The sequence below is a fragment of the Macrobrachium nipponense genome, chromosome 29, assembly GCF_015104395.2.
Source record: "Macrobrachium nipponense isolate FS-2020 chromosome 29, ASM1510439v2, whole genome shotgun sequence".
Lineage (NCBI taxonomy): Eukaryota > Metazoa > Arthropoda > Malacostraca > Decapoda > Palaemonidae > Macrobrachium > Macrobrachium nipponense.
Window position 1 is genome coordinate 46,483,508 of NC_061092.1, and position 22,500 is coordinate 46,506,007.

Genomic DNA, 22,500 nt, shown 5'->3' on the forward strand with positions numbered 1-22,500 from the left:
AAACTATGAGCCGTATGCAGTTAAGCTACCTCAAAATTAGCCATTCAACCCTATATGCGTCTTTCTCTCGGCCTTGCCCCAACAACGCATTCTTTCCACATGACTGAACCATCTGAAAATACTCCGAATCATCCTTTTGCCTTTTCTGCTTATCTACATATTCTTCACACCGTCAATATTCTCAAGCGGCATGGAATGGGCAAAAAGATCATGCCTAAAGATGACCTCCCTTTCTTATGAATTGCGTTGACCATTCACACTTTACTTCCTTGGAGGAAAGTTGGCTCCTTAACCTTGCGGACATTCCTACATGTATGTATGTATGTATGTATGTATGTATGTAATAGAAAGATGAATAAATGGTTACGAGCTACTGCGCATTTTGAGTTTTTTCACTTTGATCACTGTGTACTTAATTGCTATTACATTTTTACAAAAATATTTTACAAAAAGAAAAACGTAATTGATTCCAGAAACTCGCAGATTCTTACCTTTATTGTGGGCGTGGTCCGGTGGGCGTGTCGTTAGATTAAGAGGTTCCTCACTCCTTCCTCGAACGGCCCACCCGAGGATATCCGATATGCTGTGGGGCGTTGGGGATTTAGGCACCGTGCCGTACACATGCGGGTGCCAAGTGCGGAAGATGGGCGTCACGGATATGGGTGGGCCCGACGACGGCGGAGTAGGTGGTCTGAGGATTTGCTGGTGGGCGGGCGTCGAGGGAAGCGCCGGGGACTTGGAGGCTGGCTCCGGCGATGGGATTGAATTGGACAACCCGAGGCTCACGCCCATCCCGCCATTCATATTAAAGGCGCCCACGATGTTGTTGTTTGTGGGCGTCTTTGGCTCATGGGCAGACTCCCCGGCCTGCGCCATTACCTCGAACATGGAGGCGGAGGTGTTGGAGGAGGGCGACAGCAAATAGAAAAAGGGTCAGGTGGGGTCTCTGTGTTGCAGTGCACAGGTGGTGGCCGTCAGCAATAACGACGGGCTTGAGACTAATGTGTGCGGGCGGGAAAGGGCGCGAACACTCCGTTGGACTGGTGTCACACAAGTAGGGGTGAGAGTAACGTCTTTTAAACTGAAGTGCCACGTAAAGGAAATGTAGTCTTAAACTGCTGTTGCGCAGATGGCGGTAAGAATATTGTCTTTTAACACTAGTAAGGGCCGGACTTAATCTTATACTCTTAATGAGGACACAGTGCCCAGGTGATTATTTTAACTTCCTTTGTAACGAATCTGTAATGTCTTTTGTAACTGCACAGAAGTCTTGGGCTGATCGTCTGCAACAATAATTTCGGAGCTTTCGGGTTTTTCGACGGATTAAGGGACCTCACTTTCGCCTTTAATTAGTACAACGCGGATTTATTCCCGTGGGGGCTTGGGGGACGGGGGCGACTTCAGAGAGGCAGGTGCGTGAGAAAATCTACATCTACCTTTTGTCTGGTCATGTCTGTTCGATCTCGAGTCTTTGCAACAAGAAACCAAAGCAGTGCACCATGTACCTTTTGATCGGCGGGTGACCGAACCTTTTTAGTTTTCCACTCGGCTATAAGAGAAAATCACGAGGAAATCTCCTAATCCGTTAATTGGCCCTTAAGGAACTGCGGTAATAGCCGCGTTAATTTTCTTTACCTTGGTTGGATAAAACTGGTCCTCCCCCCAAAAAAAAGAGCCCCTAGATAGATGGTCTGGGTCTGTTGTTAGTAGCTTCTCGGTGTCTCCCGTTTTTTCTCTGTCGATCTCCTGCGGAGGCTTTGCTTCGTCTGGGGTCCATCGACGCCAACACAAACAGGGCGGTTGATCCTCCCTCGGCTACTCTCCTCTCCTGGATCCTCCGGGGATGCCGTGATGATCCCGGGGGCGTCCTGGGGAGAGAGACATATGATGCTATAAAGATCTCGTCGGGGCAACAGGACCTCCCACTAAAAATGCTACTCCTTACTTCTCTCTCTCTCTCTCTCTCTCTCTCTCTCTCTTCTCTCTCTCTCTCTCTCTCAACCTTCTTTCCTGCGAATGATGCGCACACATACTTACATACATACCTACATACTTATACATATACTAATATATATGTGTGTGTATATATATATATATATATATATATATATATATATATATATATATATATATATATATATATATATATATATATATATATATATATATATATATATATATGGAACTAATCATCACATGAGCAATTGTTCCACCGAAATTAATTTGTGATCCGCATCGCGATCGAACCCAGGTGTCACGAATGAAAGGCCAGGGTGCTGCCAATTGGCCCAGTGGAGTCGAGCCGTTTCATTTGAGAAGCCTCGGTTCGGTAGCCATGTGAGTCAGAAATTTATATGCAATGTTCAATTATAAGTTAAGATGTCATCCTCTAAGACATTTACTGTTCTTACACATGACGTCAATAAATAATCCTGTTTTATGCACCATGAACTCTAATTTGGGTATTGATGGAAGTTGTAACAAATATATAAGGAAAAACTTTGGTTACTGCAAACGGGGAGGGTCGAGGTCCGCCCCTGCCCTCCTCTGCATTCTGCATAGTATATTGTTAATTGGCCTTTCCTCTGGCATAAGAAGAGCAATGAAGGTTTGGGAATTCATGATCTGATCAATTAGATGGGATTTGGTAATGGTAAGGTTTACGGTCACAGTCGCGTATGTCGATTTCATATATAACAATCAAGGTCCAGTGAAAAGTTTACGCTTGATAGTAAGGTCACATTAAGGGTCTGCTTTTTAGAATATAACTGGCAGAGTTCATAGTCACTGGAAAGATGAAAAGTCGAGGTAGTTTGAAAATGTCTAGTTAATTATAACATGACAACAAGATATTAAATTCTTGGAAAGTGCTCGAGGTGAGAATTACTCAGCGAGGTCAAAAGGGGTTGAGGTGAGGTCAGGACTAACAGTTAGTTGTATTAGATCACAGTATGTCGTTGACAGTGGACCTGTAATGTTCCTTTTCAAGAAATAGTGTACTGGTCACGTTAGAAATGACGTCATACATAAGAGGTTAGTCATTACATCTTATTTTTACTAAATACATTATGCTGCTCTGCCTTCTCTTCTTTAGATTTTGTGATAGTTAAAAGCGGAGTTCATTAACCGTAGATATATGCGTTACACACAAACAGACAACATGCATACACAATGCGTTTTACATATTTAGTAGGATTTAACACATGACTTTGATCCTTCATTGAATGGGAAAATAGTAAGAGGAAAAGCAACCGCCAGAAGTCACTTCATTATGCCTCTGTGAAATTTTGGCTTCCGTTAAGTTGAATGATACTCTTTTGTGCGGTGAGGTTTGTATACTGTACTACCTCCTCCTAATAACAATAATAATGATAATAGTTATATTAAAAGCAATTATAATAATGACCACAACACCAACAACAGTAGTAATATAACGATGACGAAAAAGCAGAAACATTTCCACGACCTAATTAATTGATTGTTTACTCGTCATTCGGCGCTCTGCGCCAAAGACGAACAACATGTTATCCAAAGGAGCGACCAAGACTGAAATGCCACAATGAAAGCCCTCGAATATGTTCGACCTCTCAGCGCATGGATAGATGACCTCCCCCCGCGCCCCTCCACTGTCATTGAAAATAATAAATAAAAACTAAAACATGACCGCCACCAGTATCTCTTACATTCTTTCACTTTCCCAGTGTACCCCCCAAATAAACAGCTGGTTTAAAATACAAGCCCCACATCATTAAGGAGAATTTGGCCTGGTCTCTTAAAAGCGACCCTTTCAAGTCCCTGCTACATTTATAAATATCAATGGGGCTAGACGGGAGATGATTCCCGTTTGTTTACCTTCAGCGTCTATCTATAAACTCCCGAGAGTCATGTTTGATGTGCTTGTGTCAGTGGTATAATTAGTCCCCAGTTGCAGTGTTTTGATTGCCCTTTTTTTCTTCTGAGGGAGAGTTACTGCTCATGGGTTGTTGGTTATGAAGGAAAGAACTCGATGCTTCGATGTTGGTTTTGATATTCATTCAAATATGGAATGGATATTAATTACTTTGTATCCTTATTTTAAATATTACTGTGACTTCTGTTGTTGTTGATGTTGTTGGAATTGATATTGCCATTTACTTTAGCACCGGTTGTATCAGAAGTATTGGTGTCATATGCCAGATTTCAACATTGCTTTCAATGATCGTATTGTAGCTTCACCATCCTCAGCAGTTACTTAGCTCCAATATGCCGTTGCTGTTGTTAATATAGAGCTAGAATCGTTTGACCAAAGCATTACAAATCCCGTGTGAGATTTCTTGCTCTTTTATGTCGTAAACCCTTTGATGGACGGGAGGCGCAACAATCCGTTATAAGACGGCAGCTTCGTTAGCCGTTAAAGAGATGCGGATGGCTCTCGTAAATGAGAAGAGCGGGATTCTCTCAGATGAGGATACCACGAGAGAGAGAGAGAGAGAGAGAGAGAGAGAGAGAGCACGTGACTCGTTACGAGCGGGATTAGCTAAATACTCATGAGGGTCTTGGGTTAGTAGTAGATGTTTATGAGGTGTTATGCCTGTTGCCAGAAACAACATGAGTTAGGCTTTGCTCGTCTAAAAGCATTTAAGTTTCCTTTTTAATTTTCTAGGTATGGTAGGTCATATGGGTATATCTATATTATATATATATAATATATATATATATATATATATAGTTATATAGATCATATAGTAGAAGATAGATAGATAGATAGATAGATAGATAGATATAAGATATATATATATATATATATATATATATGTCTTGTATATATATATATATATATTATATATATATATATGTATATATATATTATATACATTCTCTCACCTGCCCTACAGCGCCATTCGAACCAGTTGTCAATTGGTACCAACGTCAGGTGGTAAGCCACCCCATCCGAAGAAAGTCCTTTTACACTTGGCGCTTTTTTACCCAGTGAGAGAGATACGACCTTAAGGGGGGGGGCTAAACATTTCCGAGTTCGCCGCAATCCTTCAAGAGAGAAGCTGCTATCCATTTTTTATTCTATTGTGAGTATGTATGTGTATGTTTTTTTGTGTTGTTTTTTTTTATAGGTGAACTGGTCAGCACTAGGGTGGGAGCGGTCCGCGCACGTAGCAAATATGAGCTGAATGCTGTACCACTCAGATAAGGAGCCCACGAGGCCTGATTGCCTCTCGAAGAGTTGGGCACTTAGGGCTGGTTATATTGTATCTTTATCTGTAATCTATATATATATATATATATATATATATATATATATATATATATATATATATATTATTTAGTATAATATTTAATTATAGAATGAAATATATATTATATATATTTATATATAATATAATTTAAGAATGAAATACTATATATATCTATATATATATATATATATATATAATTATAAAAGAAGTGAAGGTGGGAAACGCTCCATGAAGAGCAGACTTTCGATTATTGTTCATCGTTTGCTGGCCAGGAACTTCTACTGCAGAATAAATTAATTATGAGCAAAAGTTTACCAGAAGTGATTTGGTTCACTCGATTTGAACTGTATTTCGGTTGTATATCTTGAGTAACAAAGAACCATGAGTTCACTTTATTCAGTAAAGATATTTTTGAACACGGGGCGATTATAATAATAATAATTATAATGAATGTGACGTAATAATAATGATGATGTTAGTTTGAAATATATCATTAGATAACCGCTCTAATGCTGTTGATCACGAATGAATTTATTTATAACTATTACCATTTCATATACTAACGTTGTGATGATGATAATGATTATTGCCACACTTTAGAAAATGGAAATGAAAATGGAATGATGGCGACGATGACGATTATACTTTTACTGTTGACATCCAAGCGCCGAGGATGTAAAAGAAGGTGACAGCCATCGAATATAGTGGAGTGGGAGCAGATGATGGCCTCAGTTCTTACCTTTTGTTACATTCCTTATTCTTCCGAGTATTTCTCTCCTCTCCTCTCTCTCTCTTCCCCCCCCCCCTTTCTCTTCTCTCTCTCTTCCTTGATATATATATATATATCTATAGATATATATATATATATAATATATATATCTACTATTCTCAATATATATTATCTAATATTATCTATATAATTTATTTATTTATTATTTATTTATATTCATACGTATATATAGTTACATTGAGAGGACAATGGCCAATAATAAACACTTCATGAGGGAGTTTCTAAAGGCCTGTGTGGCGGCAAGAGATCAGGTGCTGAAAGAACAAAGCCAGTAGATGGTGTGTCAAGTTTAAAGGATGTAAGGTCCCACCTCATAAAGCCCATTTATTTCTGCTTGAACGATCACATTCGGGGATGTTAGCGCTCTATAATTGCCATCCGAGGTTACAGTATGTGTCGAAACATTCCCAGGAATCTCTCTTACATTATGCTCCAAATCGTTTTCCCCTTTCGTGCGTCAGTTTTGCTACGTTGGATGTCTCTTAGATCTCTGGAGTCTTATCTCTGCACTCGTTACATTCTGTTTGTTACGGTTCTGGATTAAATAGATGTTTGAAACATATTATAGGTGAATGTTCGCTCTTTATCATCCTCGGTATGTTTCATAGACTGGGAGAGGGATACAAGTGTCTGCCCTTCTTCCTAAACTATGCCAGTCGCTGCATTAAGTGGATAACCCGACAAAGGAGACGAGCATTAGGAGAGTAGCAAATTGATCGTTAAGCCTTCACTGCGAATGCGCCCTATTGTGAGTCATGGCGCGTGTGGTGGAAGTGATCAAAAGGTGTGCGCGGAGGCTTCTTACCGACTGTCTTTGGGAGCTAAAAGGCTGCGGGCCCTCAATTGATTTCAGTCATCGTGTGGAGTGACAACAACTGTGGTCAATGGCGCTGTAAGTAGGCGACGCTGAAGAGGTAATTGGCTGGAGCAGGTGTGTGAGTGTGTGTGCGCACGTTTGTGAGTGTGACTGTGAGTATGTATGTTAACTGGCGAACCCAGGTGAATAATCTCTCTCTCTCTCTCTCTCTCTGTCTCTCTCTCTGCATACCCGAGTGAGCCATTATTCTTATTTTTCGCAATTTGTCACGCTTGAAAGCTCTGTTGATGGCTGAAGTCCTTTACTGAAGTCCTGGGATTTAACGGTGTGTATATTCTGTGCTGAGGCCATGGTTATAATTAGTATGTTTATAGCTTACATTTCGTATAAGTTTAATAGTCTTTGTCGTCTATGTGCTCGCTGACTCTCTCGCTTTCTCTCTCCTTCTCTTTCTCAGTATCTCTCTATCTTAATATTACCTATGGAAGATATATGTCTCAATTTGAAATGTTCGAAGGAAAGTTTCTTTTTAATACTCTCTCTCTCTCTCTCTCTCTCTCTCTCTCTCTCTCTCTCTCTCTCTCTCTCTCTCAGTGAACTACTCAGTTTTCCTTTCTTGTAAGTATTTGCGTGAATCCCTCTCCCTCCTTCGATCTCACACATACTACATACATGGTATTAATTTCTTTGTCCGTAACTTCCCCTCCCTTCCGCCCCTTCCCCCTCCCGCCATGTTGCCCTTCCCATCCCTAAACAACTGTTACCTTCACACGTCCCTCATCCCTTCAGTTCCCCTCTTGGCGATTTTCCTTCTTCAAATATGACGCGATTCCTCCCCTCAGTCCACAGGGCGACGCTTCCCTCGAGCGGCAGGAGGCGCAGACTTCGCTTCAGAACCATTGAAGCGCTGCCGCCATTGTCAGGACAGACAGACACACAGACACAGAGGAAGAGAGAGAGAGAGAGAGAGAGAGAAAAGTTTGTTTACAGATTTCAGAGATGTTTGTCAGGGAAAGCGAGAGAGAGAGGATTAGCTTACTGATGACATGAATGCTTTTGAGAATGAGTTACAGAGAGAAATGAGTTTACTGATAACCGGGATGTTTTCAAGAGAGAGATGTATATAGTACAATGATTGCAAATATATTTGTAATAGTTAGTGATATAGTTTTCTGATTCAAAGGCTACTCATGAAAGACAGGGAATTAGCTTTTTGTTCACGGAGATGCTTATAAGAGAGAAAGGAAAGGATTGATTTACCAATTCGATAGTTGTTTGTTTAAGAGAGAGAGAGAGAGAGAGAGGCTGTAAGATAAAGAACCCATGACGTGCAGATGGACAAACGAGACAGATTTACCCGGGCAGGAGCGATGACTGAATAATGAACGTTGGTCAGTCGAGAGAAACTTTTGCAGAAGCGCATATCCTGCAGTCGAGGTGACAGGCGGCGCACGCTGTTCATGGGCGTAGCATTTTTAGCTTCCTTTAACAGAGGCGTAACATTTATAGCTTCATGAATAAATCTGGACCAGAGTCATGCGGGCCTCCTCTTCCGAATGACAAGTGTTCCTCAGCCCACAACCCCTGATGGACAGCGGGAAGGTACAAGCGTCAAACATTTTATAAACAACCAGGACTGCGACAAACAGGTATCAGATTCCTTTTACCAACTCTTTTCATTCTCTTTCTCAACCTTTTTATGCTATGTCCCGTTTCTTACTTTGAAATACGTGGTATCATCTTCGTTCGACAGGATTCATTCGACTTCTTTTTCAAAGTTTAATGCATGTGCAGTATTGGGTATTCCCGTTGCGAGGATTCCTCAAAAAATTATGAAGAAGAAATGTGGGACAATGTAGGAAGAACATCGTCCCCCCATCAACCCTCCGCATAAACTGAAACGGAGTCAATTTTTCAATATCTTCAGGTAAAAATGAATAAAAACATAAAAGCATCGCAACACAGAATGGCGACGTTATGTTTTTGTTATGCAGGTTTCATCGGACAAACTCTTTTGTGCGACGTCCTCTCCATGAGGACGGAGACTCGGCGGCTCTTTATGGAAAAGAAGTCGAGTAATCCCTCCGGAGAGAGAGAGAGAGAGAGAGAGAGAGAGAGAGAGAGAGAGAGCGGCGTGTCCCTTTCATCTCTCTAGTAGCTAAATAGAACCACCATTGAAAAGGACAAGATAATGGCTCTTTTATCTCACCGGTAGTACCCTTTGGTCCCCTTCCTCAAATGAACGGATGCTTTCTCCTTGGCGTTGCGACGCAACAAGATCTGTCGTCATCATCACACCTACCGAATGGGGCGGGGCTCCTTGAAGCCTTGTTGAAGGTGGGTGAATGGTGGAGCGTGGGCCCGGCTGTTTGTAGTGGGGTCATGGCTGTTTGTAGTGGGGTCATGGCTGTTTGTAGTGGGGTCATGGATTGTTAGGGTGAGTTAGAGGAGGGAAGGGCCCAAGTCAGCGATTGTTCGAAGGATTTAGAATAATGACTGTAAGCATTGTAAGGGCGTAGGGATGGCGGTCGTCGCTCAGAACATCAATGTTCTGGGAATAGGAGTGTGGAGTCTTGAAGAAACGTGGCTTTGGAGGAGCTTTGATTTTGTGGGGAATGAGGTTGGAGAGGAACCTGTGATTGAAGTTAGATTTTGGAAGAATGATTTCCAGTTGTTGTCAAGAACTTGTGAGTGAGCCAGTAATGCAAGTAGGAATATGCATCTGCTATAGGAGGGAATCCTTACAAATGAGATAATTTTTTATACTTTCACGCCGACGGTGTTCTGGCACAGCAAAGTTTGGAGTCAAGTTATATATACTATATATATATATATCTATATATATATAATAATATATATATATATATATACTGTGATATATATATATATATATATATATATATTTATATATATACGTGTATATATATATATATATATATATTATATATTATATATATTTAAATAATTTTATATTAAAAAAAAAAAATTCGTATATATATATACTTATATATAGAGAGAGAGAGAGAGAGAGAGAGAGAGAGAGAGAGAGAGAAAGAAGAATGTAGTTATTTCCTTGTTTATGAAAATGTACGTGCTGTGATTAGAATGGAATAATTGCAATGAAGAGGACAGAAAAAATTAAAACTACTTTTTCAAGACAACCTAAAGAATAAATGTAAATCTCAGAGGAGACTCAGCGTGATCTGTAACGAGAGAAAGAGAGAGACTCAACATTTCAAAAGCGAACTAATAATATGAATAGATTTTGCTGCCACTTGCGCTGAAGAACTAACTGCTCTTCATGGCTGGCTCCCTTGAATACTTGATCTGGCTGATAAAGAGGCGTCGGAACTCGACTTGTCTCAAGAAGTTTCTCCTCCTCCTCCTCCTCCTCCTCCTCCTAACGCTTCACTTTTATCAGCGACACGTGATTGACAGGTCAAAAGTTTTTAGTAGGAGGGAGAGAGTGAGAGAGAGGGTGTAGGTTTGTGTGTTACACTTGCGATCATTTTCTTCAAGTTACTTTCGTTCATTATTTTTATATATATATATATATATATATATATATATATATATATATATATTATATATATATATATAGGTATATATCTATATATATAGATTTAGATATATATCTATATCTATATATATCTTATTATATATATATATATATATATATATATAATCTATATATATATAGTGTGTGTGTGTGTGTGTGTGTGTGTGAATTTTTATATATGTGTGTTTGTAATTATTTATTAATATAAATTTGAATTAACAGTTTTTTTAGTTTCATCATACAATGATCTAACGGAATAAGAGATGTGATATCTTTTCTTATGTTCAGTAATAATTAATACACCTTACTGCGAGTTTAAAATTTCGGCAGTCTTCAGTGAATTGCCGTATATTGTCCAGACTTCCCTGCATAAAATTCCCCAGTAAAAGCGAGATTTATTGATTGATTATCGAGTTTTACAAAGTTCTGCAATTAGTAGAAACTCAACACAAAGGGAATCTTCTGTACCGGCGTCTCTATATACATATTTCATTAAGATTCGATACGTAATATCGCGCGGAATGCATTTAGTATGATTCAAAACTGGACTGTTATGAACGCATTTTGTGTATGATGATCAAAGACAGTACTATAAGGTGTCTTTATTATGCTTGGAAATCATTTTGTTTTCAATGATTTGATCCAGTTCAGAAGACGTCCCAAAATGATGAAGCAGATGCTTTCGTTAAGTTCTGATTAAAGGATCTGTTGCCCAAAAAGCATACGTAGATTGCTTGGGAAAATTTCTTCCTCGGAAGAACGCATCTGGAATGCTTTGAAAGCATTCCAATGCTTTTAAAAGCTTCCTGAGGACACTTGGAACAATAACAACCAGAGCCGTTTGCAGCGTAACTGTATTGAAATCTGCCTTTGGATCCTTTTAGGAAAACTCATAAATATTCGATTTGTGGCTTTTGGTTCTTTATGTTTTATGGAGTCCTTCCGATCAGGCTCATCCATTAGTCTTATCAGCTCTCTGCGGTTTTTTGTTCTCCTCCAAAAATGTGTAGACTGATAGCAGCGATTGTTACTTTCTCTGGTTGTAAACAAAATGAGTCGATTGCATGGGCTCTAGAACAACAACAACAACAACAACAAAAACAACAAAACAACAACAATAATAATAATAATAATAATAATAATAATAATAATAAATTAATAATAATATAAGATATTAATAATAATAATGATAATAATAACAATAGGAAGATGATTATAAGAGTTTCCAACTTTCCTCTACTCCCCAGGACATCAAGAAAATCCAACGACTGATAATAATAATAATAATAATAATAATAATAATAATAATAATAATAATAATAATTAATTATTATTATTATTATTATTATTATTATTATTATTATTATTATTATTATTATTATTATTATTGTACTTAGGAAGCAGACCCTCTCTCAAGCATACTTTATTAAAAGTAATGGCTACTTCACAGCATTACACTTGTAGAGATTCTTCTCTATTTCCGAATAGCGGCTTTTTTCGTGCTACTTAGACAGGCTAGTAGAGCGCCTATGGAGGTCATGATCAAATACAGAGTCAAAATTGGTGTATATATTTGAATTTTACAGATAAACTATGATACATCAAAGATTATCAAAGTCATTACGATATTATATATATATATATATATATATATATATATATATATACATATATATATATATGTCTCTCTCTCTCTCTCTCTCTCTCTCTCTCTCTCTTCTCTCTTTCTTGAAGCAAGCGAGCTTTCGTCTGGAGCTGCCAGACATCCTCGGTCTGGGAAGCTGAGGGTGGACTGATCTTGGAGCGGTGTCCGTCCTCGTTTATATTTGGAGTTGACAGCAGGGGGCCTGCCCCAAGCTGATCTACTATTGGCTGGTGGCGGTAGGTCTTCGTTTTCATTGGTGGCTTGAACCGGGTCTCAAGCCACTTTCACGCGTTGATGGTTGCGATACTGTATTATTATTTAACGAAATCTTATCATTAACATTTTGTGGATGATTTACTTTTTCTTATGTTTGATTCTCCTTTTTTTCCAGCGATTAAAGCTAATCTTGAGCCGGCAGGGCGGTGGGGGGTGGGGCATCTTGCCACTTGAACAAGCTGTGGGTAGTTCTGCTTTGAATCCATTTTGTTTGAAAACATATGCTATAAACCAATCATGTCAGCGTTTGTATTTGAGTTTCTTTATCCTGATATTATGAAATTAATTTATTCTTTAAAGTGAATAGTAATAAGATATAAACTTCATGTTCTTAGATTTATGATTAAGAACAACGAGAAACAAAAACAAATTGAAAAATATCTTTCAGAATCAAGAAAACTGGGTTGGAGGGGGACGTGTATTCCAAACTAATAAAAGAAAAGAAAATGTGGATCATGTGCGATGTTGAATGGCAGGAGCCCGTGCTGTTTCCAAACCACCGTCAGTGAATGAGAAAAAATAATCAAAGCGAAAACAAACAATAAATATCTGTTCATGCAGAGCTTCCCAGTAGATCTCGACATTTCAGATTAAAGTCATATATACATACAGACAGCTGTAAGCTTTTCTTGTTATTCTTCACCTCAAGTTACATTAGTGTATCTCAACTTTTCTCCCAGATCCTAACGATCTAATGTCATTTTCATATATTTTTAAAAGTTTCCTTATATGTCTTCACTAACTCGTGCCATCTTCGTGAATCTTTCTTCAACGTTATCTGGTTCATCGATTTCCTGAATGTTTTCTCTTTTAAGATTAATTTATTATTTCTAAGCCTTTCCGTGTATATGGCCAGAGGGTCCAGTTATCGTAGAGTATATCAACCTTTTCCCTGTGTACCACCAGAACCTTAAGTTACCTTCGTACATCTGAGAACTTTTCAAGTCTCTATTAAATCGGCGTTAGCAAAGCCTTTTCTTTATTTGTCTTCGTGATATCGTGTCCGTTTCAGAGTAAAAAAACGCCTTGAAGTCTTTTGATTTAAATTCTTTGACGTGTAGTTCGTCCAAGTCTTTTTAATATTCGACAGCCTCTTTTAATGTCTCTCAACTGGTTTTTCAGTCTTCTTAATGTATTTAAAATTCTTTTGATGTAGCGTAGTCCATTGAGGTCTTCCTAACATGTCAGATCTTGATACGTCGTAGCTCCTTCAAGCCCTATAAATATATTCGACCACTTTCAACCTCTGCTACGGCTGAGCATCTTGAGTTCCCTTTGATATATCGTAACCCTTTCTTGAGTCGTCGTCTCCTCCTTTCTCTCATCCATTCATCCAAAAGTAATTTTTTTGAGGGGGTGGGGGAGGCATCCATCTGTTTGCTCATTAGCGACGCCGTTCCTTATCTCTCGTATCGGCTGGTAACAGTGGCTGTGGTGTTTCCGAATACCTGGATATTGGAGGCAAGGTTTCACCTGTTAATTAAAGACAGGCTTTTGATCGGCTCCCCTGATCAGTCATTGAGGACCCGGAATCCAATACCATTTTAAGAGTGGAGAGGATCGGTTTGCTCAGCCTCATTTGACCGCGAATGAGACGGAGGAGGTGAAGAGGCACAAGGAAAACGGAGGTGGGAGGAGCACTACCGACATGGCGGAGATGGAGATGCTGAGAAATAGCAATAGGAAGGGAGAGGGAGACTTTAGTGTTAAGGAGATGAAGGAGACAAGGTGAAGAGTGGTTCATGTTTAATGACGTGGAAGAAACCGAAATTTGATGGTTGAGATGAAAACATTGATTGGTCGATATAGGATAAGACGGTAAAGAAAAGCACGATTAAGGTAGAGGAATAATTGCAAATGAAAGGATGTTGACTGAGGAATCGAGAGGAACTAAGAAAAAAAGAAAAGAAAATAAATCAGTAAACAAGTGAAGAAAAAGAATAGACAATAAAGTAAATTGTAGCGAAGAAAGACAACAGAAGCGCTGAAGGCGAAGAGAAGATGATAGTATGGACAACAGGTAATTCAGACGAACAAAAGAACAAGACTTTCTTCAAACTGAGAAACTCCACCTTAGAAGACTTATTGGGATGGAGAGGGAGACTTCACCTGCGGAGAGAGAGAGAGAGAGAGAGAGAGAGATGCTTCCTCTCTGTGTAATCTTATTCACTCTTGATCAACGTTTGTACACGACTGATTGATTATTGGTTCAGCTCAGGTGATGCCGATCGTCAGTCAAGACATTTTGGACGCTCTGTCTCTGTGCAAGTGGATTGGTTGTAAATGGAGGTACCTCTTCCGTCCCGCAATTTATTTAGAATGTATTGCATTATTATTAGCCTAATTGTTACATTTTTTTTTTTTCAATTTACTGATGTGTTTGTCTGCATTGTATCTCTATTCAATGGTGGTATATGATGTGAAATTGAAATTGTCATTTTTTTTTAAACCAAAGACTGCGTGGGGATTGATTACATTTGTGTTTTTATTTTTGTCTTGAATTTATATAAGCATACATTTTTCAGTGACTCTTCACACATCTGGACAGCATTGTTTTCTTCGGCTTTGCTCATCACTTCTCTCTCTCTCTCTCTCTCTCTCTCTCTCTCTCTCTCTCTCTCTCTCTCTCTCTCTCTCTCTCAAAAGAAAATGCCGAAGAGGCTCTACCCAGATCTACACAATGACGGGAAAGAGGAAAAAATATACAAAAAAGACAAAGTCTGCAACCTTTTGAAAAGAGGGAATTGCAGATATGGAGAAAAATGTTACTACAAACATCCTAAGGTATGTCACAACTATGAAATATATGGTAAATGTGCATACTTAGATGGATATGAGGATGATTGCAGAGATCTACATCCAAAAATATGCAAAAACCTAAAAGAAGGAAAAGGATGTAAGTTCGACAAAAAATGTAAATATATGCACCCTGTAGCCATGAAAAATAATCAAATAAATAACCAATCAAGCAATAAAATCCAAAATAAGAAAGAAACAAATAAAGAGAGGAATGAAGAATATCAGGTAAAAGAAAAAAGCAAGCCATCAACGAGATATGCAGAGGTGCCAGCAAAAAATTTCAATGCATCAGCTCCAAGATTCTACTCAAGAGATAATAACTGTTTTTATTATGCAAGGGGATATTGCAGATATGGAGAAAATTGCAGATTCAGACACAAAATGAATAATTATGATGAAGGAAGAACAAATATTATGGAAAAGTTGGATTTTTTAATGTCAGAATTTCTGGAAATGAAAAAAAGAACAACATACCAGAACAGGAAAGAGACATGGGAAAATCCTTATTATTACCAATATTAAATGAAGGAGAAAACACGCAAACCATCATAGTGATGAATGCGCAGGGTTTAGTTACGAGTAACTCAAAAAGAAAAATAGAGTACTTAGAAGAACTAACCCAAATTGAAAAGAAAATAGATATAATGAATATAAGTGAAACCTGGTATTCTCAAGGGACTGGGAATGATGATCAAATAAAAGGGTTTCAAACTTATAGATCAGATAGAAAAATAGGAATCAAGGGGGAACCGCAATATATGGGAAAGACAAAAACAAGGAAAAATATATGAGAAATATAGTAACTCAGAATGTGAACTAATAGCGGTAGAATTTGAATCTGAAAAATTAATGAACATAGTAATATATAGACCTCCTAATACTAAAGAGTTTGACTTAATAATAGAAAAAATTGGATGATATATGTAGAAATCACAAGGACTGGACTATTCTCCTATCTGGAGACTTCAACTTTCCTTTCGTAGACTGGAAAGAACGAATAGGAGATTGTGTATGTACTTATACATATAAAAAAGAGAGTAATAGTAGTGCAGAAGATAAGAGGCAATTCGAAAAGCTATTAGATATGCTACTAGAATACAACATTCAACAAATAAATCACCTGCCAACAAGAAAGGAAAATACTTTAGACCTAGTATTTGTGAACGAGATGAATTATGTTAAAGAAATAATAGTTTATAATGCGAGTATTTCAGACCATAATGTCATAGAATTAACAGTCCATTCCAAAGCAAGTGAAAACAGAGATAGCAAGAAATGAAAAAGTGGGAAGGATATGGAAAATACAACTTCTACAGTAAAAATATAAAATGGTCAGAAATAAATGAAGAATTAAACAAAGATTGGGATAATATTTTCGTAAGTGATGACATAAAGGTAAATACGGAGATATTATATAAAATATTAGAGAAAATAGTGGATAAATATATAAATATATACCGAAGAAGAAAAGTAAACATCAGTCATGCATACCAAGAGACAGAAGGATCTTGTTCCAGAAAATCAGAAAGTGGAAAAAAGGTCTAGCAAAAAAAAAAAAAATGCATGGAAAGTTATAGAACTAAAAAGTAAGATAGAAAATGCAGAACAAAAGATTATACAATCAAAAGAAAATGAAAAACGGGACTTGGAAGAAAAAACCCTATTAAATATCAAGCAAAATCCCAAACTATTATACTCATATGCGAAGAAGATGAATAAAAGAAGAATAGAAATAGGCCCTCTAAGAATTGAAGGGAGATTAACGAATGAAAAAAAGGAAATTTGCAACATACTGGCAGAACGATATAAGAGAGAATTCACCCCTAGAATAGATAATGAAGATAATGATATAGAAGTAAGGGATGAAAATAGTGAATATTTAGCTGACATAGATATTAATGAAGCTGATATTGTGCAGGCTATTAATGAAATTAAAAATGGAGCTGCTGCAGGGCCTGATGGAATTCCTGCTATTTTGTTAAAGAAAGTAGTTCATTCTATCGCAAAGCCACTTGCAATATTATTAAGACAAAGTGTAGATACAGGCAAGATTTATGATGAGCACAAATTAGCATATATTACCCCTACTTTCAAAAGTGGATCAAGACTAGAGGCAAGTAATTATAGGCCTGTGAGTCTAACATCACATATTATGAAAGTGTATGAAAGGGTAATGAAGAAAAATATTATGAAACATTTAATAAAAAATAATTTGTTTAATAAAGGGGACAAACATGGTTTCGTACCCGGAAAAAGTACACAAACCCAACTGTTAGTCCACCGTGAGAACATATTCAAAAATATGAAAAGCGGAAATGAAACAGATGTGGTTTATTTAGACTTTGCAAAAGCTTTTGATAAAGTAGACCATAATATATTAGCGAAGAAAATTAGAAAACACAATATTCGTGGATAAAGTAGGAAGATGGTTAAAAGAATTTTTACACAACAGAAACAGATAGTTATTGCAAACGACGAGAAATCGGATGAAGCCAAGGTAATATCCGGTGTGCCGCAAGGTACGGTGTTAGCTGCAATACTGTTTGTTATTATGATTGAAGACATAGACAATAATGTTAAGGATTCGGTAGTGAGTAGTTTCGCAGATGACACAAGAATAAGTAGAGAAATTACTTGTGATGAAGATAGGAACGCTCTACAAAGAGACCTTAACAAAGTATATGATTGGGCAGAGGTAAATAGGATGGTATTTAACTCTGATAAATTTGAATCAATAAATTATGGAGACAGAGAAAGAAAGCTATATGCATATAAGGGACCTAATAATGAGACAATCACAAATAAGGAAGCAGTTAAAGACCTTGGTGTGATGATGAATGGAGGAACATGTTATGCAATGATCAAATAGCAACTCTGTTGGCAAAATGTAAAGCAAAAATGGGAATGTTGTTACGGCACTTCAAAACAAGAAAAGCTGAACACATGATTATGCTTTATAAAACATATGTTCGTAGTCCACTTGAATATTGCAATATGATATGGTACCCACACTATCAAAAGGATATTGCACAAATAGAGAGTGTACAAAGGTCCTTTACAGCTAGAATAGAAGAAGTTAAAGACCTTGACTACTGGGAAAGACTACAATTCTTAAAATTATATAGTCTAGAAAGGAGAAGAGAACGCTACATGATAATTCAGGCATGGAAACAGATAGAAGGAATAGCAGAAAATATCATGGAACTAAAAATATCAGAAAGAGCAAGCAGAGGTAGATTAATAGTGCCCAAAACTATACCAGGAAAAATAAAGAAAGCACACAGGACATTAATCCACTACGCACCAGCATCGATAATGCAGCGTCTATTCAATGCGTTGCCAGCTCATCTGAGGAATATATCAGGAGTGAGCGTAGATGTGTTTAAGAATAAGCTCGACAAATATCTAAACTGCATCCCAGACCATCCAAGATTGGAAGATGCAAAATATACCGGAAGATGTACTAGCAACTCTCTGGTAGACATTAGAGGTGCCTCACACTGAGGGACCTGGGGCAACCCGAACAAGATGTAAGGTCATGTAAGGTAAGGTCTAAGGTCTCTCTCTTTCCTTTTTTTTATTCTAAATATTGGGCCTCTTAGAAAAAATAAATCTTAAAAATGCCTCCTCTGTTCAACGCTGGCATAATTTCGAAAGGTAAAAAAAGTTCAAGTTTAACCAGTTTTCCTTTTCAAAAGGTTATTTTTATTCACAACATAATGTTTGATTCCAATGCCGTGCGCTGAATTAAAGATGAGACGAGAGCTCCTTAATTAGCAAAAACCCGTTCGCCGGAACCGGCATTTATCGGTCCTCGAATGCATCTTGGTCCCCAGTTAATTCTCGGATACAACTTCGTTCCAAGGTAAAGCAAACAACGTGTTCTCTATCAAGCATCGTTAAGAGTCCCGTATAGGTCGGGAAGCGATCGCTTTTGTTTAACGATATCGCCTGCCGGAGCGACTCCGCGTGGAGGAATTTATTCGCTAAGGAAGCGAGCGATTTTAATCATACATTGACCCAAATACCACGAAATCCTCACTCGATGCTATGCTGCTTCCCCGTCTTCAGCGGACAACATCGGTCGGTTTCATATTTTATCAGATCAACATCAAGACTGCGTTACATTTTTCACTTGGGAAACGAACGCTGCGTTACGCCGTCGGATGCGGGAGGCCAATGGAAAAATAGGGCCCCCGGCGAAGAGAGAGAGAGAGAGAGAGAGAGAGAGAGAGAGAGAGGTTCTTGCAAGATTGCCTGACGCAGAAATACTTCCATGGCGCTTGCAAGCAAGAAAGAGACAGAGTTCCAGGTAGCGTTCAAGAGAGAGAGAGAGAGAATTGCTAATGGAATCAGAAAGAAAGAGCGACTTAAGCAGGTATACAAGTAAAAGAGATATCCAAGTAAGAGAGAGAGAGAGAGAGAGAGAGAGAGAGAGAGAGAGAGAGAATTGCTAATGGAATCAGAAAGAAAGAGTGGCTTGCACAGGTATCCAAGTAAGAGAGAGAGAGCGAGAGCGATTCACCCAAAGATGTGGAAAAAATTCATCATTTTCTCGTCTGTTGATTGATCAAATACATAAATTGGCACGCCTGGAAAAATCCAGCTAACCCCACCGTATTAGATGTTTGCTCATTATATGTATTTAATATTAGCTTAGACGGGCTGAGACTCTCTCTCTCTCTCTCTCTCTCTCTCTCTCTCTCAGTTGGGCACCATTACAGCAGGTTTGCCCTATTAGCTTCAGCGGGATGGCATTTTTTTCTGGGCTCTCTCTCTCATCCAACCTTCTTATTGTGTTGATTTAATAAGTGATTTAGATTTTTCCTCGTTCTTTCTCAACCGCTGAAGACTTTTTATTTTTTTCCGGGGAATCTTCAATCCGACCGGGATTTTTCCCCACATTTCTTTGGTTAGGGATGATTATTCTTTGTTTTGGAAGGGAAAAATCTGGAGATTCTTCCTCCCCCCCTACCCCACTTTTTTTTTCTTTTTTTTTTACGGAAGAGTGAGATTCGAAGAGCGTAGATCTCTTATCAGTATTTTTTGTCTGTTTGTTTTATGTAGATCTATGATTTTTTTTTCAAATTTAGTAAATAATTTTTCGTCTTTTATCGATCGGGGTTTGAGAATTTAATTTTTTATATTTAAGTTTGAGGAATGTGGAATGTTGATAGTTTTGTGTAAACTTGGGATTGTCTGAAAATTGCATAATAAATTGCGTTCTTATTTATGTCTATCATTTTTGGAATTTTGTCATTGGTCGTTTGTTTTGTTTTGGACGGATCTCCTTGGAACTCTTTCATGTGACTTTTCCCACTTTTGTTTCTTGTTCAGATGGCTGTTGCTTCATAGTCGATTTATACTTTCCCTTTAAAGGTTTTAAGCTTTAATACTTTTTAATACTTCCTTTTGAAAGTATTTGGAATCTTAATGTTGTCCATAAAGTCTGGGACAACTGGTTATGAATGTCTGCGAGGTTCATTTCAAATTGCAATTGACTTATTTTTCATTTTGAGATTATGTTTGAAATTCGTTTAGATAACAGAGAGAGAGAGAGAGAGAGAGAGAGAGGAGAGAGAGAGAGAGAGAGAGAGAGAGAGTTGACGCTGCTGTTTACATCAAAGTCGAGCGAAGCATATCCATTTCAAGATTCATGTCAAGAACTGGAGTATAACATGAGTATGGAAATAGGAGGTCAGTTCCATTGTCTGCTGAAAACCATTGGATTTTGTTCTTCATGAATAGACTTCAGCTACAATAAATAGCCTCCTCCGGATATTTTGAAATTTCAACCACACTTGTAACGGTTACCTCAGAATAAGTAACAGTAATGTAAGAAATAACTAGAGAAATTTAAACACTTCAGAAATATGCAATGCGCTACGTTAAAAAAAATTAATGCTGAACTACATTTTGGGCAAATGTGTGTTTTGACTACATACCCTTAATTATGAAAACGTCATATTTAAAAGACCTCGAGAAGGCGTGTGGATAAAAGTAGACCAGAGGACTCAAGATATTGGAGTGAGAACCTTTGAATGAATACACAGTTGGCCAGAAGTGGAAAAGAGGTGAACGCTAACAGAGACAGACACTGAAGACGAAAGTAAATACGTTCCTATTGAAAATCCTTCATGGCGCCAAGTTATGAATCATTTTAAACGACTGTGAACTTGAACACCAATAGATAACCGCGGATAAGATGATGACGAAAGACCATAATTTTGGGATGTATTTCGAGAAATGTTTTCAGAATGACTCTTAGATTAGATAATTTGCTTGATTGTCTTACGATGAAACTTGTAACAATCTAGGCACGAGACATCAACAACCAATCTTTAGGCTTTTTTTTTTTTCTTTTGCTGTGGAATAGAGAATAACATCATAAGACTAAAAGAACCAATCCTTGACAGAAGGGTGTGTGTGTGTGTATATGCGTTTGTGTGTATGGCAGTGTGTGAGTGGATGCGGCGCAGTGATGATGATGGCGGACGCTGCTGTCAACAACAATGATGGCGTCCGAGTAGTGGGACCCCTTATCGCCGTAAACATCCGCCACTACCGACACACTTGTTAGCCTCTTAATTGGCTGCAGCCGCCCTGGGGAACTTTTATGGCTTCATATCCTCTCCTGCTCATCCCCTATTAAGTTTATTGTATTGGAATATTGACTGCCAATATCTCCACTCGCTCCTTCCCTCACCTACTCCTACCCTACCCTATCCTTCTTCCATCTCTTCTCCCCCCCCCCATCCTCTATATCTTATTACTCTCTTTACTCGTCTAGTTTCTCTCTCTCTCTCTCTCTCTCTCTCTCTCTCTCTCTCTCTCTCTCTCTCTCCGGACTAATAAGGAAGTGCTTCACCTTTTTTCCAACTTGATTACTAAGTCTAGTGTGGGGCATTTTTCCCGTTTTGGGAGACTAGATTGTCGTTATTTGGTTTATTGTTGTCAACACCAGCAGTGAGTGAGGTGCGCTGGTCTGGCAAATGCTCTTTCGTCGGCAGATTTGGTTATTTTCAAGTTTATGTAAGACCATTCAGACAAGAATGTTTGACCATTCAGCCAAGGATGCTTATATGCAAAGCCATGTCCATCTGTCATGAAGAGACCTAAAACAGTTGTACTTGCCAGCCTACTATACTGTATCCTACTGTATCTAAGGAATGACCCCAGTAGGAAATACTACTTTTTTGCTGTAAAGGCTATTATTCACTTGATGTATTAATAAATTCTAGATCTCTAAAACTGAAAGGGAAAAAGGTTTCTTAATAGTTGGTCCTACAAAAATCACAAACACTAAGATCACTCGTCTATTAAACTTTCTATGCTTTAGGTGTCGAGGTCATAAACCCAACTGTATAACGTAGACGTAGTCGC

General features: G+C 38.1%; 2 protein-coding genes across 3 annotated transcripts in view; one reads left to right on the forward strand and one right to left on the reverse strand.

Annotated features, from left to right (window-relative positions):
- LOC135206259 (myosin-11-like) overlaps positions 1-22,500 on the forward strand; it is a 1,008,036-nt gene that overhangs the window by 496,222 nt on the left and 489,314 nt on the right. The gene's annotated exons all lie outside the window — the stretch shown is intronic.
- Positions 1-22,500, reverse strand: part of LOC135206260 (uncharacterized) — a 281,604-nt gene that overhangs the window by 175,335 nt on the left and 83,769 nt on the right. Inside the window, exon 2 of one of the 2 annotated variants that reach the window (XM_064237670.1) lies at positions 492-1,868. The exons of the other annotated variant lie outside the window; for it this stretch is intronic. Coding sequence (XP_064093740.1) covers positions 492-888 — 397 coding nt within the window. The 5' untranslated portion in view covers positions 889-1,868. The remainder of the gene's footprint in view (positions 1-491; positions 1,869-22,500) is intronic. 2 annotated transcript variants of the gene reach the window in all.